General features: G+C 44.4%; 1 protein-coding gene across 5 annotated transcripts in view; it reads left to right on the forward strand.

Annotated features, from left to right (window-relative positions):
- RAD18 (RAD18 E3 ubiquitin protein ligase) overlaps positions 1–24,458 on the forward strand; it is a 32,252-nt gene extending 7,794 nt beyond the window's left edge. Inside the window, exons 5-13 of one of the 5 annotated variants that reach the window (XM_050313103.1) lie at positions 1,617–1,969; positions 3,670–3,769; positions 6,070–6,254; positions 7,368–7,444; positions 8,129–8,189; positions 10,629–10,763; positions 13,779–13,935; positions 20,850–20,912; positions 22,987–24,442. In XM_050313103.1, the coding sequence (XP_050169060.1) occupies positions 1,617–1,969; positions 3,670–3,769; positions 6,070–6,254; positions 7,368–7,444; positions 8,129–8,189; positions 10,629–10,763; positions 13,779–13,935; positions 20,850–20,912; positions 22,987–23,095 (1,240 nt within the window). In that variant the 3' untranslated portion in view covers positions 23,096–24,442. Of the gene's footprint in view, positions 1–1,616; positions 1,970–3,669; positions 3,770–6,066; positions 6,255–7,367; positions 7,445–8,128; positions 8,190–10,628; positions 10,764–13,778; positions 13,936–20,849; positions 20,913–22,986 lie in introns of all 5 variants that reach the window. The other 4 variants (XM_050313102.1, XM_050313105.1, XM_050313104.1 and 1 more) reach the window with 4 other exon arrangements.
- Positions 24,459–25,494: the final 1,036 nt, after the last annotated feature.

Here is a 25,494-nt window from a genome sequence, read left to right on the forward strand (position 1 = left end):
CCTGTCCTGACCTGACCCAGCGATTAAGGAGGATGGGTCTGCAGGACGGTTTGGGTACTGGCTACAACAGCGGATCTGGACTCTGACACCTGGTTAATTCACCTCCCAGCCTTTAGAGGGAGAGGTGCTGCTCGTGCTCATGAACCCAGCTTTGTCAGCTGTTACTGCTTTGTGCCAGGAAGGTTAATTGTGTCTGCTGGGACCTCTCAGAACTGATAGCAGTCTGTGCAGGTGTGGAGGGTATCTTAGATAACAGTGGAGACCACACGAAACACAGAGCTTCTTGAAAATTTTGTTGAATTGAGGTTTGCCATAGAATTGGTTTCCAGGTGAGCTGGGCAGGCTGGTGATGCAGAGGTTGGACTTCCCCATCATTCCATGCTTTCTCTGGGCTCTCTGAATGATGGATGAGTCTTCCAGTCTAGTCATGCCTGTCCAAATCTCTGTGAATAACCAGGAATTTGAGTCATTCGCTCTGGGGCTGAGGGAGCTGTGGCAGGTGATAAAGTGCTGCCCAAGAGCTCAGGGCTGTGTCCCAGCTCTTCCATCTGTGGGGTGGGACCACTAGATGTCATCACCCAGCCAGGGAAGCTGCTCACAGGCCCAAAAATCCCACATTCTGGGAAAAACCAGCCTGGGACTACTCTCTCCTCTTTTGCATTCAGTACTAGAGTTTTCTGTATATTCCCATCTATAAAAGAGTGTGTTTTGGCAAAAAAGGGTTCAAGTTCTCATCCTGATGTTCTTTCCACCGATTCTGTGCCAAGATCAGATCGCTTTGGAAAGTCTATTTCTAAGTCTTCATCTTTCAATATGAGGAAAAGCTCTCAGGATTTTTTTGTAGATCAGTGGTGTAATTAAAGCAAAGTTCGTTATTAAATTATTGTTAGGTTAGATGGAGCTTTGTACTGTTTTTCCGTTTTCTGTTTTAGATGAGGTTGTATTCTATTGAGCCAACTGTTATGGTGTGCACATTCTGTAGGAATATCAATCACAGTCCTCTCCTTTTAAAGGAATGGGAACTCAAATTCTTTCAGCTGTTATTTAGTGTTCCCCAGTTAAAAACCTTTCAAGTTGAGGAGCCACAGCTGTGCTGCTTTCAGAGGCTTTGTCACCTCAGCTGCAGTGCAGCGTGTCACATCAGAGCTGTAAAGCCACAGCATTTGGCTACAGACCGTGTGCTGGCTGAGCAATGGAATATGGCAGTGGCTGCTGCTGAGCCCTTGGCTCCAGGAGCCTCTGTCACAGCTGGGTGACACCTTGTTTGAGCTGCTCTGACTTGAAAATGGTCTTCTGTCCGAGTAAGGGGGAAAGCTCTTGGGTCTCTGCTGTGTTCCGTGTAATGTTTGGGAGGCATCTCATTGCATTTGCAAAATGCAGTTTACTTAGTTTGAGATCAGGAAGATAGTGCTTGAGTTCTGCAGAGTGTGGAGAGGCTTGGCTGGCTCCTGGTCCGGTTCCTGTGGGATGGGCAATTCCCAGGTGCTGCGTGTGAGCAAGGGGGAGAGGGAGGAAGGAATGGGCAAAAAACTCCATCTGTTTGCATTCTTGTTTCTCAAAAAAAACCCCAGCCCTGTCCAATGTAGATAACTGCGTGCTTTTCTGGGTGCTTCCAGACAGCAGCTGTTCCAGTTGGTGTTGGACGCTCCAGCGGTTCCGGCCCCGCTGGCCTGCAGCAGGCGTCCAGCTGCCCAGAGCCACGCCAGCACTCCTGTTCCTCAGCCAGATTCAAAAGAGGTGCCAGTGACCGGCAGTTTCTTGAGAAAGGATGAAGTCTGCACCTTGCCAAAGGCAGGGGGCCTGGCAGGGACTGATCAGGGGACTTTCAAAACTGAGGGACACCATGACCTTCATGGCACTGCTGCAGAGGCTGGTGATAGAGGCAGTGAAGTGGGATCACAGGAGAGTCCTGAGTCCACTGAAAGTCATGAAAAGCCTTCTACATCTGTGGTAAAAGGAGTCAAGAAAGGTGAGTTGTTCAGGTTTTGGTTATGCCCTGCTCTTTCCCCCAAGGGGGACGGCTGTGTGTGTAAGGGGACCCTCAGTACGTGGCACTCATCCCATTTCTCTGCCTGGTTCTGATCCCTATTGGCACGTTCAGCTCTTTAACTGGCCCATGCTCTGCTCCAAGCATGTTCTTGATGACAAAGCTTGGGCTGCTGACAAGGAATTAAAGGGAATTCAGCACTTAGAGATTCCTTTGCTTTGAGTAACAATGCTAAAAAACAATAGTTGTGTAACAGACTTACTCAGTAAAAATGAAGCAATTTCTCTTCTCCTTCCCCCTGATGACAGACACCAGCATTCATTCTGCCCTTTTGTCCTTGAGTACCCAGATGCAGGTTATTTTATAATGTGTTTTTTATTTGAGGGGTGAGTCCAAACTCGAAGGGAACATGGCAGCAGTTCTGTTAATATTCCTGTTCATGCACTCTCCAAAAGAGTCATCTGCTTTATTCTTCTGTAATTCCACAGGGTTAAGGTTAATTTATTTGGAAGCATGAAAATGCCCCTTTATACTAATCAACCACAATAAAGTGGCAGAATCCTCTTAGTCCTGACGTGCTGGCAACCATCCTATTGACCCAGCTAAAAGCCTAAATTAAAATAAAAGACCATGTAGGAGTACAGCCCTGGTTCTTATTAGTTCAAATTTATCTGTTCTTTTGTTAAACAATTTATTCAACTCTGAAGTTCATATTGATTCATTAGCTGGGTAAATCCTTCTTAAAGATTTTCCTGGCTTCTTAAAGCCAGGAAAGGAGCCATGGGAAACCTGTCCTGGTTTTTGTCACTGTCCCAACTGTTTGGGGTGTTTAGAGCAATATTACCAGAGAACTCTCAAATCCCACAACATTTCACAGTTGTGAAAAACCAGCATTTCAGAGGTTAGTTTTTGTTTTGTTTAAATCAGAGCTGACTTCCTTCACACTGACACAGAGGATGTTAGTTAAAGACTCTCTTTCTGTTCATTCAAAATTAGTCTTTTGTTTGTGTAATCTGATTGCTAAAGAGGAATGTTTTAAGTCTGTGTTTATTGTCTGCCTTTACAGGCAGTGTTTAGAGGTGCCTCTTGCAGATATGATGCAAGAGTAATTGAGTGGGGTGGGCCAGTGCCATGGGATGTTCCTGAGCCCAGGCACAGAATCCAGAAATGAGTGGGGGCCCTGGCTGGATCATGGGATTCCTGTGAGGCTGAGTTAACTTGTGCAATGACTGTCCTGAGAGCCATGCATTGGGAACACGGTGTTAACAAGAATAAAACCGGTGCTATAGTGTTTTATCAAAAAGAAACAGCCTCCTTTATTTAGGAGTGAAATAGTGCAAAAGTGGAAAGCATTAGCAGGGAAATCTGCTGCTGTTTCTGTTAGCCCCTGGATTTTCTTGAAGGATGTGTGTTAGTCTAGGTTTTATTAGAGATTTCATTCCATCTGTCTGCAGGGAAGATGAGAGCCACTCTGATATTACATAGAGAGTGAATTCAGTGCTCTGGAATGAAAATGAAAGCTTAAAAGGAAGATTCTGTATAGACATGCCAGATCTTTTCAAACAAGACATTTGGAATTCTGGATTTTCATTTTCTTCAAGCAGGAGTTATTTTCTCAGATGAAAACATTTACTTTTTGCTGTTATATCCACACTAGTAAATTCCTTCTCGCTTGCTTTCAGTGGAATGTCCTGTTTGTGAGGTTGCTATTCCAGAGCAATATATAAACAAACATCTGGATAGCTGCTTGACCAGAGAGGAGAAGAAGGACAGCCTCCGAAGGTAAGAACAGCTCTGAGAACTTTCCTGTGCATGTAGCTGGTTTTGTGCACTGCTGAAATTACTCTTAGTTGCTGGGGTTTAATAGCAGTGGGCTGTGTTTGTTTCTGGCTTACCTGCTGCACAGAGCACTATGAAATACTGTGGGCATTGTGGCCTCTCAATAAAGCATGTGGATTGCCAGTAGAATTACTTTTTGGCTTTTAGTGGCAAGAAAACACTGGCCAGTGCTTTAAAGAATTCAGCACAGGGAGCAGCCCTCAGTCTGGGCATTGTTCTTGTCACCGTTTTGCTCCCTGGCATTAACATTCCCTTTGGGTAACCCCAATTCCCATTTTCCACTTGGTGAATGAATCACTTCCCTCACTTCAGGTGGGCCAAGAGACATTTGCTTCAATAGTTGTCAAGTTAAAGAATATAAATTGCACCTTTCTGTCCTCACTGTGGGGCTGTTCAAGTTTCCTGAAGATCTTAATTTCCATAAGATTAATGCATTCCTTTGGCTTTGTGCCCCTGCCCCAGCATTGGTCACGGTCACCGCATTCACATCAGAAATGAAGGTTTCAGTTTGTTTTACTTACAGCAGAAATGTAGGCTGTTATTATTTCTGACTGATCAGACTGAAGAAATGGGAGGGGCTTGTACTGCAATGCTTGTTTTTCCAAGTCCTCCGAAACTTGAATTAGAAAGTAATTTTATGTTAAAGCTCTTGTTTTGCCCAGTTGTGCTTAAAGTGCAATATATAAGCTAAAGGACTTTGAAGTTGAAAAAATCATAAATTAATATTGAAATGTGATGTTACATTTTAATTTCCATTTGGGATGTTTTTAGTGCTTTCTCTGTTTTTAATAAATGCAGATAAAAGCCAGATCTTTCCTTGGTGTCAAGCTTATGTCCCTGACGGGATTTTAAATTCTGCTTGTTTTATCTTGAGGCAGCTTAGCCCTTCAGTGTGTGTCACACCAGACACTGCCCTTCGGGACTGGCTCTCTGGGGTAAATGCTGGCTCCTGGCAGTGTGTGCTTTATGGCTGTGATGTTTGGTTCCAGTAACAGCACATCCCTAGTGCTTCTCTGAGGAATTCTCAAGCCAGGAGCACATGGCTGAGCAGCATTTTGGCAGAACTGCTAATTTAGCCCCCCAGATCTGCACAGGGGTAATTCCAAGGTGTGTGTGTTCCTGGAGAATGCTGCACTTCTCAAAGGTGGGCAAAACCCGCCAACATTCAAATCCAAACCTGTTTTCCTGTGGCTGCTGGCAAAGCTGTGGGCACTCCTTAGGTCATGCTGCTGGTGAACTGGAATACACACCAAGCTTCTGCAGGACTTGCAAAAGATTTAATTATTCAATGACATTTTTTATATTTCCCAAAAGAATGTGAAAAAAGTTTCCCTGAAGAGTGTATTGTGATAATCCATCTTCTTTTTGCCAGCTATACCACAGGGGGCTGGATGAGAGCAAATGAATTAATAACAATTTTTTAGAAGACTTTTTTTTTCAACCTGAAATTTATTTTCAATGTGATAAGTTGAATGTGCTGAATAGTATTGAAATAAATTTCTTGCTTTCACTGTGGAAAGCTGTTAACTGCACTCTAATCCAGAGCAGTACAGCTGAACTTTATTTTGCTGCAGAGCGAAGTGTCTCATAACTTGCTGTTCCTCTGTAACTAATAAATTATTGCAGTTGCAGAAGATGAGCAAGGCAGTTGATGGGTTTTGGTCCCTTTGTTTCCTAGTTTGAGAGTATCTCACCAGGAGGTGTAGGGAAGCCTGAGCTAATTTGTGCTGAAGGAGCTGTTCTGCTCATTTTAGGTGACAAAACTTACAGTAGAGAAAAGTTGCAGTCTTGAATTTCATCTGGCAGTTTCCTGTAATTAAGATGTTTTCCCCAGCTGTGTCGGCAATGTTGAGTTCTTCTGACAGAAGACAGTGGGAAGGAGTAAATTTTGGGCTTAGATGTCATTCCTTTGAGAGCATTGTTAATTCTCTTTAATGTTACTTTTTGTGTCACCAAACCACCCTTCTGTTAGCTGGAAACTGCTGCCTTCAGATACATGACTATTTTTCTGAAAGTCGTTTTCCCAGAAAGCTGAATAATCTAATTCAAGTTTTGTCTTGAGGTTTTAATGCTTTTGAAACTTCTGCTGATTCAGGTAAAACATGGCCTGCGCTAGGGTGAAAAGCCCAAGTTTTTTTGCAGGTGTATTTCGTCTTGAGTGGGTGAAATGCCCTTAAATTTTTGTCAGTATTTTGATTTTCACGCGAATAATAAATTAAGTCTGTTTCCTTTTCCTTTAGCAGTTCTGCTCACAAAAGGAAGCTGATGTCTAAAGTTGTTTATAACCTACTGTCGGATCGAGATCTGAAGAAGAAGCTCAAGGAACATGGTCTGTCTAGCTCTGGGACCCGTCAGCAGCTGATTAAGAGACACCAGGAATTTGTGCACATGTACAATGCTCAGTGTGATTCCCTAAATCCCAAGTCAGGTAAGTGAGAAGCTGCAAGGAAGTTGGTGCCATCACAACCCATTTGTCTACATTTCCTCTTCTGTTGGCTCTCAGGGCAGGAGGAACTCTGGTTTGAATGTTTTGGGGGAACTGGACCTGGAAGAATTTATCTTTTGTAAATCAAGGTTAATGCAAAATACTCCTTTAAGGAGTGGGGGGTGCTTGGGGGAATTCGTCACTTGTTGCTGATGGTGAAGTGGCTGCAAATCTCTGCCTTGTTCCTCCAGACTAAAGGAAGAGTTCCAGGGTGTGTTCAGTGTAGTTCAGCTGCTCTGCCCTAAATAATGCAAAGCTCTCCCTCTGTTTAAACCCTGTGCACAAAGGGTGAATTATTAAACTCACACTTAAGATGCAGACATGCATTTTGGGTAGTAGCAGCAAGCCTGAGGTCACTATGTAATAGGAGTAGCTAAGCTTCTGAGGAAGCAGAGGTGCCAAATTCCAGGAGTTTGCTTAAACCAGTTTGGAACAGGTTTTATTCCTTACTGAGCTTTTGTTCTCTGACTGCTTCACTGTCTGGTGAAAGTGTTTGTTTTGATAAGTGCCCGCAGCTACCTGGCAGTGCTGTGGAGATGATGAAGTGCAGAAACAGAGTTGTAAAAGTAAATGTCAAAATAAACTGTGCAGTGTCCTGCATAGCTGTGGCTCTTGTTAAATGTTAAGAAACACAGCTATGTCTGTTTATAGGCTTTGAATATATCTGACATAATTGTTGGGGTAGGTTGTAATTCATCTGTGGGCTGTGGGCTTTGGCCATGAGCCTGCACACTAGGAGGTGGTCTGGGGGTAAAATAAAATAAACAGTAGATGCAATTATTATATCTTTCATTGAAACATCCAGTATAAAATGGAAACTCTTTCTGAGAGACATGCCTGTGCACCACAGAAACACCTGTAGTGTGGAGGAGGGAGGTTCAGTAGGAGTTGTAAAGATGGAAGGTTTGCCTGAGATTTGAGGCCAAGCTTTCACTGTTGGAGTGCTAATGCTGTTGTCTCTGTGTTTTAAATTCGTGGTAGTTTCATTCAGTGCTGTTACAGCGTTTTATTACACAGCTCCTGTTTCAGTGATCCCTTTCTTCTATTTCCTAACAGTTGCAGAGGTGGTTAAAGAGCTGGAAAAGAACGAGAAGATTCGGGTTCAGCTCGAATGTCATAAACCCAGTGAAAATGTAGGTGACTGATCTCTGTTCTCGCAGAGGGGTGGCCAGCAGAAACTGCAGAGTGGGCACTGAATATGTTTGCCTATTGCTTTATAGTGGGAATTCCCAGCCTCAGTGTTGGAATTCACATATGCCATCCTATAATCAACCTGATTTTCTCCCATGACGCATTTGTCATGGGCAGTCCTTGGTGTAGTGCTGAGCTTTATGCCCAAACCATTTAAGTAGAAGCATTTTTTTGACTGCAGTAAAAACTCTTGAGAAATGCTCTCCTTGGCCACACTGGAGGATTTTGACCCTCCATGGCACTGTGGAGAATATGTGATTCCTAGAATTCTGTAGGATTTAGCTAGCAAATTCCATGCTTCCCTATGGGCAATAACGTCTGTTCTTTTCCCATGACATTGGATACTTTGGTGACTTTTGAAACCTCTTTGTTGCACAGTGTTAAGAAATATCTTATGTGCTGGGTGTTACAGGGGCTGGCTTGGTCCTGGTGCCTCGGTGGAAGTGGAGCAGGACACCATGGATACATTCTGTAAATGTATAAAAGTCTGTGATGAGAAGCTGAGAGCTGGAGGGGAAAATCAGACAACTGCTCCTTCTTCCAGTTTGAAGTCTCTAATTTCAAAGTCTGCTGCCTTATCATCTTTTTATTTCTGTTAAAAACAAACATTTTTGTGATTTCTGTAGAGCTTGACCTTCACGAAGGACCAGACAGAGGAAGAAATAGATGAGATCCATGCTGAATATCGTAAGTAATGCACAACTTTCCCTTTGTTTTGCTCTTAAATTCACTTTCTTTTCCTTTGAACTAAAATATACACACTGATTGCCTCTGAGTACATCTCCATTTATGCACTTTGTGCCCTCGTAGTGTCCTCCCTTGTTTGCTGGACCTGCAGAAGAGCAGAGCAGGGTGTCTGTGTCTCCTGCTGGGCTGTTAATGTGCAGCTGTGTGGTGTCACTGGGAACCCTCTGCAGCAGAACTGCTCTGAAAGGGCTCCCTGAGCCCCACCCACAGACTGACCTTCCTGTGCCTGGTTTAATTTTCTTGGTCTGTTGTACACATTTAGAACAAAAAAAAAAATTTAAATACTGTCCTAATTTTTCAAAGACAGGAATTTTATTGAGTTTATATTGTTAAAAGGACATGGCTTCAAAATTAGCAACATTTCCAAAACATTAAGTCTGAGGCAGCTTAACTGAACACTTAAAAGTCTAAAAAAAAAGTAGGAAAAAAGCAAAGATAGAAGATTTTTTAACAGGAACACATGGTTTCAAAATTAATAAAGAGTGTTGATCAAAGGGGTAAGTAGTAACTGGTGTTAGGTAGTTATTTCTCTTAAAAGTAATAAGGAGGAAATCATAAGCATGAGAGAAGAACTGTACAGTAAAAATCAAGGACAGATTAAAAAAACTCTTATCAAAGGGCATTTTATCACTGTACCACAGATGGATTTTAAAAAACCTTATTGCACAACAAACTTTTTAATTTTATTTTACGACATTTGCACCTGAGGTCCCTAATTCCCAGCTGAATAAATTAACTCTGGTGTAAGTTCTGGATAAAGAATCCTAACCCCAACGTGTACTTTTGTTCTGCATTTCCATATGAAACAGAACACTGGGGCTGTGAACAGCCTTGGGAAAGGCAAGACTAACCAGCTGGGAAAAAATGCTTGTTTTCTGCTCCTTTGCACTGTTCCAGGCTCTTGGCAAATTGTGCATTGCACTGTTGGTGTGTTTTTTTACCATTTATGAAATACCAATGAATACTTTGGCTTGCTGAACCTGAGGATGGTTCCTGTCTGGGAGCTCTGCTGCAGCAGCTGCCACAGTCCGTGCCTGGAAGGTGCAATTACAGTTGCTGTCACTTCCTTCTGCTGCTGGAACTCAGGGACACCCTCACCCTGGTGTCAACCCCAGGCTGCTTTTTTTTATGGACTCTAGTTAAAGAGTTAAAACATCTACAGGAAAGGAAATAAATTTGTTGAAAAATGTATTCTGCTGCCTTTTCTGCTTATAAATCTTTCCATTTGCAATGTTCTTCAGAAGTCTACTGCTTTGTCTTGTGTTTTAAATATTCGTAGTTCTGTCTGTGGTTGGTTTATTGAAATGCTGCAGTTTGGTTTATTACTGAAATGCTGCAGGTTGATGTGCTGTGTGTGGTGTGTCATTTCAGCACCATGGTGATTTACAGCACAGCTGAACAGTGCTTGTGTGCCAGGACATTTCTTTTTGAAAGGCTTTGTATTCACACCATAAACCAGAACAACAAAAGATAGCGATGCTGTGAAGACTGAGGTGCTAAAGGAATTCCATAGCAAGTGTGCAGCGGCTCAGACTTGGCATCTGGGACAGAATTTGCTTTTAATTAATGGAGTTTTTGGCCTTCTGTGGTGCTTTCAGCTGCTAAGGGAAAGGGAGTTGCTGTCAAATCTTTTTCCTTCTGTGGGGCAGGGCTTGGCTATTTTGTCATAGAATATATCAAAGAATTGTGTCACTGAAAGGGTGGTCAGGTATTGGAATAGACTGTGCAGGAAGGTGGTGGAGCCACCACCTCTGGAGGTGTTCCAGTGCCTCATAATGCCTTTTGTGAAGAAATTCCTCCTGATGGCCAACCCGAACCTCCCCTGGCGCAGCTTGAGGCTGTTTCCTCTTATCCTGTCACTTGTTCCCTGGGGAAAAGGCTGATCCCCACCTGGCTCCAGCCTCCTTGTCGGTGTGTTCCCTCCCTGCCTGGCCAGGAATAGGTGATCCACAATGTCTGGCTGAGGACACTGAGTATTTCCCCAGCCTCTGAGTAAAGAATTTGAAGTATCTAGATGAAACAATAACATTGCTTTGGCCGAACACCAGAGGATTGCTTAAAACATACCAAGTGACTGAAAGTGCAAAGAGTATTTGCATTATTAACTGATTTAAAGGATCTGAATCTCAGCAGTGTAATGAGCATGAAGTGTTCATCTTTGCCAGTGTTCTTGACTGGTTAGCTCTGTAAAAGCACAGGCACAGATTTGGCTCGTTAATAGAACATGGACCATGTTGCAGTGCCGAATTGGTTTTCAGTTGCTGTAACAAAAATGGTTTTAATTTAGTGCTTTGTGTCCATTTCTCTTCACCTCCTTTCGGTGTTTATGGTGTACCTTAGTCCTGTGGGGACAGTCAGTGATGCTCTGCTACCTTTCAGGAAACAAACACAGAAAAGAATTCAAATTCTTGGTGGATCAAGTAAAGAGCCGGTGGAAGAAAAGTGGTGAGAGGAAAACAGAAAGTGCTCAAAGCAAAGAAGAAGTTGCTGTCGAAGAGCTGCCAGCAGCCACAGGTCTGTGATGTTTAGTATGGTCCCCTCTCGGATCCACATTAAGAAGTGGGAGTTTCCCAAAGAAATGGTACTTCCTCTGTTGTTGTTCTCCTACAGCCTTTAAGGGGAAAAAAATAGCATGAAGATCAAACAGCCCCTAAAATGATTGACTGCCTTTGATTTTGGTGTGGAACATAAGCATGACCCATAATAAATGTATGGGTTTGGTTGGGTTGTGTCTGGATGTGCTTTGTCTGGGGACACCTTGCAGTCAGTTGGTTGAAAAAGGGTCTCAGGTTCCAATCCAGGTGTGCTGCAGGTGCTGAGGTGGGCATGCGACCACCTCTGGAGTCAAGGTGATGGTCAGTGCTGTCGCTGCCTTTCAGCCTTCCCTGGTCATTTCTGTGAGAGGGAGTCAGTAACTGGGAACTGCAGAAGTATTTGTGTGGATTGGATCCAGGAGTTATTTGTTCTGAGACTGAAGCAATAAAATACTTGGTCTTCTTTCAGGCTGTTTATGCAGGATGTTGCCTCTCTTTTTAACTTGCCTTGTTTTTTGTTTATATACTTGAGCTCATTGAAAAGTGGGAATACAGGGCTGCAGTTACTCACTTGTTAGGAGTTGGGGACAGCATCCAGCCTGTTTATGATCCTTTCTCCCTGCCACATCAAACCTTACCCGAGTGTGCTCTGAGCGTGTTCCTTGCAGGATCCTTTGGTCTCCTTTGGTTTGTGCTTCATGGCTGCTTTGGCAGGGAACATCTAGCTCTGAATCTGGGATTTAGAAGAACATTCCTCAGCCTAACAGAACTTGTGGATTTATAATCTATTCAAGACACTTGAGTTTTGGAGAGAATTCCACTGGCCAGAATGGGATGTGCTGTTGTCTGTGCCCTTGGGAAAATGAGGCAGTGTAGTTTGCCCCAGCTGTCACACATCCCTGTGCTCTTGAACAGAGTTAATCTGTGTTTCTCTCCCGTGCTGTCTCCTTCAGCAGAGTCCTCAAGAATAAAAAGAAATGAAAAAACAGTAAAATAATAAGAATTTTATCCTTATCATTTCCCACAGACCTTGATTCAGTGCATACTCCCTTCTGTGTGAAGGGTAAAAGTTAAGGAATCTCAAGGATAAAAGATTTGAAGATGTTCCTCGTCTGTAGCAGAGGCAAAGGTGATGTGTTGTTGGAGAAAGGGACCACAGCCTTTATTTCCAGCTCTGCCCTGGCAGAGATGGGCTGCTGTGGATTTCAGGTTTCCATCTCCCCTATGTGTGCTGCCCTGCAGGTCCTGAGAAGCTGAATTAAAGCCACAGAGTTTTTCCAAAAGAGTGCTCAAGTAGAACATGGCTTGGCTCAGGTGGATCATCCTGTGCTGTGCTCAGTACGTGGCACCACCTCGTCTGGTTCTGGCAAACCTGCACTTTGTGCACTGAGCTTTCAGGAATCCTTGGAATTTCAGTTCCTAGTTTTATGCCAAACATCTGCACCCAGCTAACTGTTTGTAAACCATTGAAAAAACAAAAAGATGAATTATGGTTAAAGGAACAGATGCCTAAAGCCTGTTTCCCCAGGGTTCCTTGTTAACAGCAATTGCCTTTGTGTTAAACTGGGAATTACGGTACAGGAAAGGAAGAAACCAGCAGTGGCCTGATGGAAACAGGTGGAGGAGCAAAGGCTCTGTCTGCATTCCTTACCCACTTCCTTGGGGTTCTCATGGAAGTGGTGGAATTGCACAGAACTAAAACAGACCTTTTTTGGGGTTTTGTTGGTTTATTTATTTTCCCTCCTCCATCTCTCCCATTGCCCTCTACTGTAGTATTGGTTGATGCAATTTAACCTCTCTGAAAATCTCACTCTGTTTGTGGTGGTGTTTTGAGCACCTGTTCCTGGTTTACATCATCTTGCTTTGCACCTTTAGGCTTAAAATGCCTGTTTTCTAGTTTTTGTAACTTTTAAACATGAAGCTTTGCTTTGCTTGAGGGGAAGTGCCAAAAAGATTTGATAAATATTGGTGATAAATAATTTGATTTGATAAGTATTGGCTGTGCTGGTCTGCATTATTGCACAGGCCTTTGCTATTTTTACCCTGCTAATTTCAGTTGTGTTTCATTAGTTGGACAACTGACTCACTGGGGTGGCTTGGTTGTTTTCAGCAGACAAAAATATGCCCCTGATATTTAATTATGCCTGTTTAGCTGGAGGGAAATGGCAAGCTGAGCTCAATCCAAAGATTGTTTAGCCCCTCCACACTCCAGTTACAGTTCTGCTTGGGCCTTTCTGTCCAAACTATTGCTGGAGGGGTGGAAAAGTCAGAGGCACGAGGATCTTTTCATCCCCGAATTTCTAGTCTGTATTTGTTTTCTCTTCGGAGGGGCAGAAGGTGTCTTTTCAGAGAACTGTTTGTCTTTTCATAGACCAAAACATTTGACATAAAAACAACAGAATGGTTTTACAATTTTTATCTGATATGTGTTTGTCTAGAAATTATTTTTCCTATAGAAATGGAAATGTCAATTACCTGGATTGACATTGTCTTTCTTAGCTGCATAAGGAAATAAATCACAACTAAAAACAAGCCTGTTAGCTAGATCTGTAAAACTTAAAGCTGTCAAGCTGTTTGATGCAGGGGATGAAGGGGATTGGTAGCACAAGCAGCCAACAGCACTGTCTTGTTAAGTGTTTGCTAATTTCTGAAATAAAGTCCCATTTTATGAAATGTCATACATATCCTTCCCCTTTATTCTTCTCCTTCTTTCTGTTTGAAACTCAGCAATGAAGCATGAAACATTTCTAGTTCTCAGAGAGTGGTTAGTTTTGTTTCTTTTTTGGTTTTTTTTAAAACTATCTGGAAAAGAAGTGAAATCCTTGAAAATTAAACCTGGGAAAGCCTTGAGAAACAAGCAAGTGGGAATGAGGTGTTGGTATTTAAATATTTAGAACTTTATTTTTTCTTAAAAATCTATCTCCTGGCTGCAGAACTTTAAACAATAGTATTTGGTATTGTCATTCTTTCTAATCTGTGCCTTTCCCCTTGGTAGAACCTAGGGAAGAGCATCACACAGCTGTTGTCCTCAGAGAAGCCCAGGAACTCCAGTCAGATGCTGCTGATGACCAGAGAAGTGAACCTGATTGTGTGGAGGAAGGCCAGGGATCGGCCTCTCCTGAATTCTCCCTGTCGTCTGGATCAACGAGCAGGTTGGTGAGGCAGTGTCTTCTCCCTGGGTAGTGCCAGATGAGAGGAGAGATGGGTAAACTCTGCAGTGGTGTCGAGCAGTGCATGGATCCTGCTGCACAGAAGGGTGCTGAGCTGTGATCACGGATCCATTCTCCTGTGTTCCTGGATGCTCAGCTGCATGAGGAATGGAGCTGAAATACAAGACAAATTCACTTAGTATTTGTAATGACTTCATGTGGGGTTGATGTAAATGTCCCTTTTGGTACAGAAACAGGGAGTGCAGTGTCTGGGGTACCAGGAGTACATTTGGTGAATTCCTTCCGATGCATCACCTTCCCTTCTGCTGCAAGCTTTATTTAGAGAGGTCCCAAAACTGGTAACAGCCCAAATCTGTGAAGTAAGTATTGCTGTAAGGAACTGTGGCCATGGTTTCTGGAGGAAAAGTGTAAAAGTAATTGAAAACAAATACAGAATAATTGGGGTTTGATATAAAAGCAAGAGAGCTGACTTGGCTATCTTGTTGATAACAGAAATGAGAGGAGAATGCAGTCTGCATCACCAGGAATAAAAAGGTTTAGAAGTGGGAGATAATCAGAGGAAGTAGCTGGAGGTCATCAGCTGAGCTGGGAGTGACATTTCTCAATTTCCTTCCCCTTACAGTCATAGCACTGTGCCTCTTCCTCCTTGTTCTGCAAATATTCAAAATAGTGTAGTGCTTGGCTTTATCCTTGGTTATTAACAGAGCAATCTAGTCAAAAAGTTTAACAGAAACCAATTTTTCTAAAATCGTTTTGGTTCAGAGAGCTCATAAATTCACCATGAGGGTTAAAGAGCTTTTAAAAAGTTGTCATGAGAATTCCCTTTCACATATGGAAATGTTGAACAGTGAGTGAAAACCTAGGGGGACACTGGGAAGGGAAGGTTGGGTCAGGGGATCAGAGAGCATCAAATGGTTCATGTCTCTGTTTTACAGGATCAGGCTCTGGTGCCTGTTTCCATTTGCTGGATAAATGGGAGCATACAGTAAATATTTGTCAGTAAACAGCAATATGCTGGCTGGCAGAGCACTGTGTGGAGGCAGGAAAGGTCGTTGCTGCCCTTCCAGAGTATCATTGCATTTCTGTTTGGTTCAGACCTGCATTATAGACCAATAAAGCCCTTCCCCTCCTGTGGCCTTTCCCCTCTATGTGGTCTGTGTCTTTCTACCTGAACTGGTACTGTAAAATTGGTAAACACAGCATACCAGTTTATTTGCTGTTCAATATGTAACAAGCTGTTAAGGTTAGTGCTGGATTAGTTTTATCTCAGTTTCTCAGGATGCAAATGATGACAGTTTTTCCTTCCCTGTGATCAGGGAGCTGTTGTCTTGGTCATTTCTTTACCTTTAACACAGGGCCCAGTGCTCTGGGCTCATGCAGAACTCACACATTGTCATACCCAATGTTGGAGTGTCTCACATGCAGGTGTGTGGTGTTGGAGCAGATTCCTCTGCTCTCAGTGGGACACACTCACCTGCAGAGGTTGGGTGACCCTCTGATCTGACCCTGCACAGGGCAGGGGCAGCTGGAGAGGCCCACTGAGCCTTGGGACATCACACACTGCAGCTTCTGCTGCTTTACATCCAGCCCCCGGCTTTAGACTCTGCTCAAAGAGAGAGAAAACACCAAGAGTAAAACTGTGAAAGCTCAGTGAAGTGACGTGTGCTGCCTGGTGATGATGGAAGGCCCTTCTCCTCTGACCACCATGTTCCTCCTGCCATACTGTACCTTTCTGAAGAGCACTTTGGGGTGTTTACCTGTGTCTTCTGAGAAACAAAGGTTACAGGGATCACCCCCTCTGTGGACACTTATGGAAAAGAGTTAAATGTGCTTTTTGCCTTGACTGTTTGTGTTCCTTGGGAGCTGCTCTGAAGGAGCAAAAGGGCTGATGGCTCAGTGCACTGCCCAGGTCTTGGTTTGGCCCTTGGAGACCTCTTGGGTCCTTGGACCAGCTTTGGACCTCACAGTTCCATCCAGGAATGAGGCTCATCCTCCCAGCACAGTGCTCAGAGGTCTGGTGTATCCAGAATGAATTGTGTCAACATTGGCAGGGCCTGTAACAAGTAGGTGTAATCATATAAACTGCATGAAAAAAAGATGTATTTGGTCACTCTCTGGTTATTGTGGGGCTGCTATTTTGTTAACTGTAGTGAAGTAAATACAGCACAAATCAAACAATAATGATTTATATGTTGATGGTTTGAGTAGCATTGTGCTATTGTACTTAGTAATGGTTTTGTGAGGCTTGTATTTTATTTCTGATAATAAGAGGATATCCTTTGCCAAGGGTAAATGTTTTTCACATTGAAATGTCAAAACTTGAAATATATTTGAAAATCCAGATCTGCATGCTGTGTTTCTGTGAGGAGAGCACTTATAAATGGAAGGCTGATGTTATGATGGGATGAGAATATCGATCAGCACATTGAATATAATGGAACAGTCTGCAAGTTGGAGAGGTGAAATGTTTGTTCTGCAAAAAGATGCTGCAAGAAAATCAGTAATTCTGTTTCCTCTTCCATAAGGCCTGTCCTTTGTCAGTCTCATATCAGTTGGCCAAGATAAGAATTTCATCCATTGTACATTAATCACTGATTAACTGATAGTATTCAAAAGTTGATGCTTTAATTGAGAAAATAAGTTTTACATCTGCTGGAGAAAAGATTCAGGCCAGGAATGGAGGTTGAAGAATCAACCCAAACATGCCTGGGCTCTGCAGAGATTGATGATCTCACCAGGAGAGCAAACTGTGCATAACAGATAAACACCAAAACACAGCCGTGCCTTTGAAAGGGCAATTTTTCAAAGCTCTGAAGTCACAGTTACACAAAAAGCTTCCACAGGACTGCAGTGCTCCATACAAATAGTCCTGTGGCATTCTTTGACTTCCTGGGACTGGAGCCAAATTTTGTGCAACTACTTAAACAATAGGGAAATTAGAAAAGAAATGAGAGAAATGAGGAGGGACGACGATAAGCCAGTTAATGAGCCATGGAGAGGAAATATCCCATTACAACTATTTTATGTAATGGGCATAATACACAGATTTTAAAGCAAATTATTTCTCTTAAAGCTTTGTGTTAGAGACAAATGCTGGTTCTTGATGACTAGAGTGAGAGACTTGAACAGCAGATGAAATAGAACACTGACCTTATCTGAAGTACTGAACAGAGTGACTTAGTTCTGGAATCTTGGTGGGAAAGTGCTGCATGCACAGCTTGTGTAAATGCCTCTGCTGCTGGAATACCCAGAGTGACTGCAGTGTCTGCCAGGGGAGGTTCATGCCCAGGGAGGGGCCTCGTTTGCAGTATGTGTGGTTTTTTGGATGTAAGCTTAGGAGCCATTGATCAGGATCCAAGGTCTGGATTTAACAGGTCACTTATCCTTGGATTTATGTGCTTTGCAGAATATGGGCTTTAGTTCATCAGCAGCAGAAGAGGTAGAGATAGGAACTGTGTTTCAGTTATCCAGGAGTTCACTGGATGGCAGCAGCCCTCCAAAATCCGCCCGGCAGACCTTGGTTTGGCAAGGCTGGCAGGATGGAGTGGTTGGAAAGGCTGCATGAACTCTTCCCTGGCAGTTGCTGCAGTCTGAGTTCAAAGGCAGCGTCGTCCCGCTCCCTGGCCATCGCTGTCAGATGAGAGAAGTGTATGAAAATGTGTTGATCAGGGCCATAACTGCCTTTTTCAGTTCTTCAGTACATTTTTGACTTAATAAATCTTGCACTACTTTGGCTCAGAGATGATGTATATCACAGTGTTAGACGGGAGTGTTTGATCTGTGGATTTTGGCCTCAAACGTGGGTTCATTGTGGAAGGATGATGATACTTCTCTGCTGTGGTGTTGATTCATACTTTTTTTTCCCCAAAAGTGTGAGCTGTAACAAATGGCAGGAGCTGTGAGGTTTGGTGGAGAGAGTCCTGGGGATGTCATGACAGTCAGTGGCCTCAGATGTGCCTGGGGAAAGCAAGTACGTCCAGCCTGTATCCAGGAGGACGTGGGTCTGCGATAGAGAGCGGTGGGGTCTGGACATCTGAGTGCTGAAAACAGGAGTGATGTCCGCAGTGCTCTTGGTGCTTTAGCCTCCATGTCCCAGCTGCTGCCAGACTCGGATAGATCCAGCAGAGCTTTCCCTTTCCCAGAGGCAGAGTCTCAAAGGCGTGTATTTGGGCTGCAGAGGATGCCATGGAAAGGCCAGGAAGCTTGGGGAGAGTAAAGGAGGACAGTGAGACAGCGAGTGGAACCTGTGTAAGGTTTGCTTCAGACAGAGCCCTCCAGGGCCTCCCTCCATGGGGACCTGGGCAAGGCCCAGACCTCTCCTCCAAAGGCAGGATGATGAAGCCACGGGCAGGTGGTTTGAAGAGGAGGTCCTGGGAAGCCAGGCAAGGCATTGTGATGCACTGTTAATCTTGGATATCACTCAGTGCTTGGGCTGTTCTAGCAGTGAACTCATCCTGTTCATCACAGGCAGGACGGAGTGGAAGCAGGATTGCAAGATGGAGAAAACTGTTTTACCTCTCTTCAACTGGGCATTCACCTCCAAGTGACACTGGCAGAACGAGACAGGCTGGAGCTCATTTCTTGTGCCACCATTGAGGTAAAAATGCCCAGGGCATGTGCAGAGCCAGGTCCAAGGACGGGTGAAAGAGCGCTGGCTGCTCACGGGGAGGCCGAGGGAGCTTCATCTGCCTTAACATAAACAAATTCAAAGAGCCATTTGCTCCTCTCAATTCTAGAACAAGACGTGTCATTCACACTTATGTCAGCTTTTTCTTCTCTATCTTAGAGGAGTGTGTTTATCTTAAATAAAAAAAGGGGGGGTGGAAGTCAAACCCCACTGATGGTCAAGAAAGGAAGAGTTGACTCCTGGTTGATGGTCCATAAGGGCTCAGGGAAAGCAGTCCTGGAGGAACATGGAGGTGGGGAATGGCCTGAGTCACTGAAGCTGTGCTTTTCCCAAGGTGGAGCCGTGAATAAGAGCAGGAACTGAAACCTCTCCTCCCCCTGCACAGGCTGCATCTCGAGCAGTTCAGGGGCAGAAATTTAATGGTTTTGCTGTAAAAATTGACTCCTCTGGAAATGATCTGTAAAATCTTGGGAGAGTAATGACCTTTAGTAATGAAAAGGACAGAAAACCTTGTGGGAATTTGTCTTGGATTTGGAGTCTGAATAAAGTCTGATGTTGTGTTTTGCTGTGCCTGGCCTCAGTGTAGGTAGGTACCTGTGGGGTATCGAAAAGGCAGAAAATACTGAAGAAATGAACAAAACTGTTCTAAATTCTGTGATCTCTTTGGCCCCTCTGGGCTAAAATTTATAGAAACAACCTCCACAACAAGGCAGTTGTTTGGTTTTTAATTTATATGCTTCCACTTCAGGGCTAATCATTAAATGCAGAGAAGGGGGAGGAGTTTTCTTCAGGGGACAAAAAATAATTAATTTAAAATATGAATTCACTTGGTGGTCGGAAATGCTTGTGCTTAGTTGACAGTGTTTTCTGATAATTGGTTTTCAACTGTGGCATATTTAAGTGGTTTTTTTAAATTTTCAAACACTTTTGTGCCCTGGCACATGGCAGAAAGGTGTATAATTACCTCAGCTCCAAATCCTGCCTTCCTTGGGCTTTGGAACCGAAACCGGTGCCTGGGAGAGCTGCGATGCAGAGAACTGCTTCAGTGCAGGGCTGTTGGAAGGAATCCTGAAATAAAGGGCTTTTAGCTCCAGCTGGGAAGATCAGAAGCCTGCTTTGTACAGTGGCTCAGCTGCTCAGTGTCTCACTGCAGTTAGGGCAGAAAGTTAATTGGGTTCTCTGGGGACCGATGGCTGGGGCCTTTGATGGCCCATTCACAGCTCCACGTGTGGGCCAAGGGGGAACTCTCCAGGACATTTTGTGCTCAGTTTTAAAAAAATTTGGTAGGCATAGACCATGGATTCCACATGTAAATTCTGAACAAGCATTATTGGTTTGAGCGTTCGCCAAGTTTTTCCACTTTTATTGTTTTGCGGTGACAAACGCGGGGGTGATAAATGATGATAATGCTGCGGTTTTCAAGGCAGGGAAGTACATCATGTTCAGGCCTCAAACCTGTTCTTTTTCTATTTTAGGGGACTAAAAGCACACAAATAGCCCTATGTCCTCCCCACTTCTTTTTTTAAATGTAATTGGAACATCAGAGTAGGGTTTGGAAATATGATAATAACTCATTCCCTGGGCATCCAGTTTGTGCACCAAAAATGAGCTTTTGATGGACTTTTAATTCTGAGAGTAAAAACAATGCCAGGCTTCAAAACTTTCCCCATCCATTTTTGGTATCCTTTTCCTTTATATCTGTATGACTGAGTGTGCACGTGTTAGAGGGTCCTCTAACCTGGCTCTGTTTGTCCACCTGAATTCCTGTTGGTGGTTCTGTTTTAGTTATTGCCACAGTAACAGCTGATGACTCTCACTTCAGAGAGGAGACAAAATGGCAAAGGGTGAAAAAAATCCTGCCGTCTTCTAGGAGTTGTGTGCCATTTATTGATTTATTGAAGAAAAGCTTTCAGAAAAGAAGTGCACTTTACCTTCACTTTACCCACCAAAGCATCTTGCAGATCCTCTCCAGAGATATTGCCTGGTGCCTGGGAATGCAAAGCTGTTGTAGATACCACTAAGGAGACATGAACAGAGAGAATTCTCTTGTGTGTTAAATAATGACATTGAGACCCGGGAATAACTGAAAATTAAGCAATGCAGAGAAAGAAGTTTCTGGCCTGTGCTGTAGGTTGAAGTTATTTCTCATTGACAGTGCTATTAGAGGGGTTGGTCTCATCCACAGGTTCTGCTGCCACTGCCAAGTCAAGCCCTGCTGTGTTATAGGTGTTGCTGAAATAGTTTACATCTGTTTTGTTTTCCCCTTCAGCACCAATTCGGACATTTTGGCAGACGTGGAAGAGTGTGAGACGTGTTCAGTGTCCTCTAACAGGTGAGGGGAGTATCCAAGTGCTGTGACTCTTAAAACTCCCTGTTAATGGCTGTGGAATTCAATCAAAGATGAGAAATGTTTGTCCCAGTTCAGTGTGTGTTTAGCCATGCCCTGGAGAGACCTTTTTCCATGTGCTTTTAAAGTATTCCACGGAAAGACAGTTTGGAGTTAAATGCTCTGTAGTTAGTTATTAAAATAGTTGACTTCCTTTTTCTTTGGGTGAAGAACATGCCTGACTCCATTCAAATCACCTTCAGCTCCTCCTTTCTGGGGCCTCAGTAAGCAGGAGCTCCCCAGCAGCACAGTACTGTGTGTTAACCAGGCTCATTGTGGCAGGACACCTCACTGCTCCCAGGAGAAGGCATCTGCTCCATGAACTGAATCCTTTAGCCACAAAAGGTCTTTTTTTCTCTGGTCTCTGTCCCCCATTCCCCAAGTTGAATCCTCAAACCATTGCCTTTTCCCCCCATGAACTACAGTAGTTTATTACTCTGTGCTGTTGGCCACCTAATCTTTGGTGATTGGCTGACAAGTAGGTGTAAATTCAAGTTGAGAAACGGTGAGGTTTTAATCCCTCACGTATAAATGAAGTTCCTGCTCCTGAGCAGCATCTTTGTGCAGCTAAGCATTAACAGGGACCTGCTGCTGGCAGCAGCTGTGGATGTGAATAGTTCTGTTGAAGCCAGCGTGTTGCTGCACATGGAATGGGACAAGTGCCTGAGACTTGGCAGGTTCAGGGCTCCATGAGATCTGAATTCCACTGCCATGGCCCCTCTGTTCAGAAATTGTCTCAGGCAACAAGCGCTTGCTTAACCCACTTTGGGGTCTGCAGGTGACAGCGTCAGTCTGTTAGTGATGGTTTGGGGAGAAATACGACTCATTTTTGTGACAGTGTGAGAGCAGAGAGCTGGACAGGGCCATGGATCCTTGTGGTTCCTCCCTTTGGCACTCTGGGCACGTGTGTTCAGTCCCACTGCCAAGGTACCAGCTGGATCTGACAGAGCTGGGATTCACAGGGATCTCCCTGGGTGTGGTTAATGGTCTCAGGGATGTGAGAGCTCCATTTCCATTGTGGTACAGCTCTGAAACACGAGTTGTTCCTACTAATCCCTTTATATCATTATGTATATATCTTGTGACAGTCAGCAGACGTGGACTTGGGCATCTGAGAGTTTTCCATTGTTATTTTCATTTGTGAATTCCCAGTTTAAGCCAAATTAATAGTCCCTGCAGGATGGATTCAGCCTAGCAGATGGTTTAAAACAGAGTATATTTATAAGAAATGTTTAATTAGCAAAAGCTGTTGACAGATGAACGGCATCTTTCATGTCAACACTAAGTGGAATTTTAAGCTTCGAGGCTGAATGATGGAAATCAGCTGCTTTGTTTAAATATGGCTAATTTAACAGTTTTTTCTTTAAAATTAACTCTGTGACTAAAAAGAAAACACTTGTTGAGTTTCCAGTGGAAAATTCTTTGTCCATAAATGAGGAGGGTGTCTGCAAAGCTGGGAGTCTTGTGCGCTTTCCTTCAGGGGCAATCCTGACCAAGCCCTTTTCCTGTGCCTGGGTGCTCGTGCCCCTGAGGAAGACTCAAGATAGAGTGACTCAAGATAGAGCATCATCATGGTTTTCTCAGCACCAGGCACTCTTCTCAGTTATGGACAAGGGATTTGGGAGGTTGTTGCTCCTCCTTATGTTCCAAACTGGTTCCTGGAGACAGGAGGAGAGACACCACGACACCCTTTGTCCCTGCGGGCTCAGGCGAATGGGGTGGTTGGTGGGTATTGTTATCTTCTTCAGCTGAGAAGGCAGAGCAATATGTCCCCATCCCTGGAATTGTTCAAGGCCAGGTTGGATGGAGCTTGGAACAGCCTGTTCTGGTGGAAGTGTCCCTGCCCACGGCAGGGGGTTGGGATGAGGTGAGCTCTAAGATCCTTTCCTGGCCAAACCACTGCCGGTCCCCAGGAACACGTACGTGTGCAGTGCCCGTGTGCTGCTCCCAGCAGTGTCACATGTGTTGTGTTTAGGGCATTTGCAACCCCCTGTTTTCCTTATTTTCCTTTTTTTCCCAGCAGCAGCAGCAGCTCCGTGGCCCTGACAGTGAACAAGAGGAAGTCCCAGCGGCCGCAGATGCCGGAGAACGATGAAGTTCTTCCCAGGAGCAAGCGGAAGAGGAGCTAATGCTGCAGGGGTGGTGAATCCTCAACGCTGGGAAACACTGCTTGGCTTTTTCCCATCCTCAGTGTATCTGCATACTGAGTAAAATGCTGAATTTATGCATCACTGCCATTCCAAGCTGCCCAAATGACAAGGCTGATGGTTTGTCCACAGCACTGTGGGCCGTTTACCTTTGAGATTGGGCCCAGGGTGCTGGAGCCCCGTGGGAGCATGAGCTGGCTCCTGTCCCTCGTGTCCCCTCACCATTGCAGGACCATGTGTTGCTGTTGTTCCTGCTCTCACCCCATGGAAACTTGCTCTGCCCTCCTGGAAGCAGCTGCAGGACAGTGTTTGGCTTGGGGCTGGGCAGGTGCTGGTGCCCCAGTTCCCTGGGGAAGGTAGAGGGAGGCAGAGGGATGCTGGGGAATTCTGCTCTACAGAAATAGGCTTTTTTATGTATGTCTGTGTCAAATTGCTCAGTATTATGTTTCGTTATTTTGGTTTGAAGTAATGAAACTGGAAAGAGGTTGGAGAGTCATTGGACACAAAGTATTCTAGCTTTAAAATAAATAGTAACATTGAAAAGTCTGATCTTCCTTGAGAGGTGGTAGAATTTTGTAATGAAATAAAGCAATGCACGAAAATGAATCTGAACACCAGGGTAGGTTTTTAAAAATATGGCTTGTAAGCAAAATACATTCCATGAAAAATGCTCACAGGTGCTTCTGTGGAGCCCTGAAGCTTTGGTTAGAGCCCATCACGGGGAGCTTGGCAAAGAAGGCACAAAATCTGGGTAAAATTGAGAGTTGTGTGCCAATTAACTTCAGGCTGTAGCTGGGTCTCAGTGTTTGGCTTTTAGCAATATTCCTTCTCAGACTGTTGTTCCCAGGAACGTTTGTGTTCCTAAGTCTTGGCAAATATAAACCATCGTAACTGCACAAGGTGAGGAGGTGCAGAGGCAAAGCAGGAAGCTGATTGTGTTTTGTTTCATTTTTACTAAACAAAACTTTTTGAAAGACAGTTTTTGGTGTCTGTTCTAGGGCTGCCTTTTCATCACAGTAGCTCACACAAGGCATTGAAATTGCATGCAGTTGACTAGGGAAGAATAAAGATGTTTATGTGTGGAATGTCATGGAATTGATGTGGATGGGGTTTGCATCAGCTGTTGGGTAGCCCTGGAAGGGTTTGCTGGTTTGGTTTAGTTCTGTTTGAGTTAGCAGAGTTTTCTTTAATATGGTCACACCCAGAGAACAGCCTGGGAGAGCTCTGTTGGTGCTGCTGGAAGATAAACCCCGAGCTGGGCTGCCAGAGTGGGGTTCTGCTGCTGACAGAGACTAAGGGGACACGTGCCCACCTTGCCTAAGCTCAGCCTGGAAATGGCCTGCCAGGTGCTGCACAGGGTTCTTACCTGGATCCACAGGGAAGATTGGGGTCCTGTGATCCTAACTCCCAGGGACTTTTGCCTTCAGTGCAGGGAGCGGGCTGGGAATGTGTTGGATCAGCAGCAGATCCTTCCTGTGCCACCTTGGAACCGGGCGTCTCGCAGAGCTGAACTTGAAGTTAATGGCAATAACTCCTGAGGTGAGAGGAAAAGATGTTTCCCTACCCAAGAAGGAGAAATAGTCTAATTTAGTAAGTACGGGCTGGAAAGTACTCAGGAGAAATCGGTATTGGGCAAGTGCCCAAGGGGGAGTAAACCCTCGTGAGCTGAGTCCTGGGGGTTCTGCTCTGGCATCCTGGTGCCCAGGGACTGGTGGGGGGTTCTGTCCTGTTTTCCTGCATACCTGGGGGGTCTGTCCCGGCATCCTGGTACCCAAGGGCTGGCAGGGATTCTGAGCAAGACAGGAAACAGCTCCTGGACAGCAGTGTCATGGTCTGACTCTCGTGGTGGGCTCAGGATATGTCCCCTGTGGCTCTTGAAGAACCCAAGAAAGAGTGTTGCCCTTGGAGCTGTGCTCAGAATGTGTACAAAGCCATGAGCTTTGGGAATGACGTTTTCCTTTGCTCATTCAATCACACTGTGGTTTCTCCAGCAGAGCTTGGTCCCTCTGTGGTCCCTCTTGGAATCCACTTCCAAGGATTCCTGTCTTGGCAGCCTGGGCAGAATGAGGAGTTCCTGTGGTTCCTAAAGCACCTCGTGGTGAAGAGGTTGGTTTGGGTTCTGAGAGCCCTCAGACTCTCCCATGGTGGTACATTTGCTGTTGGGTTTGCAAACAGCCCTTACCCTTCCCAGTCTGGGGTTTACTGGATGACAACCTTGCTGTGCTATTGGAAAATGCTTGGATTTTCATGAGGGTGTTTTGTGCATGCTGGAATACAGCTCAAGACAAAGGAAACCTTGAGAGGAGCTGCCCTCCAAAGCAGTTCAAAAGGCACCTTTACAAAAAAGAAAGAAAAAACCCTGAAATACTTCCTAAGGTTTG

This window comes from Myiozetetes cayanensis, unplaced genomic scaffold (assembly GCF_022539395.1).
Source record: "Myiozetetes cayanensis isolate MyiCay16 unplaced genomic scaffold, myiCay2020 scf18, whole genome shotgun sequence".
In the NCBI taxonomy this organism is placed as follows: domain Eukaryota; kingdom Metazoa; phylum Chordata; class Aves; order Passeriformes; family Tyrannidae; genus Myiozetetes; species Myiozetetes cayanensis.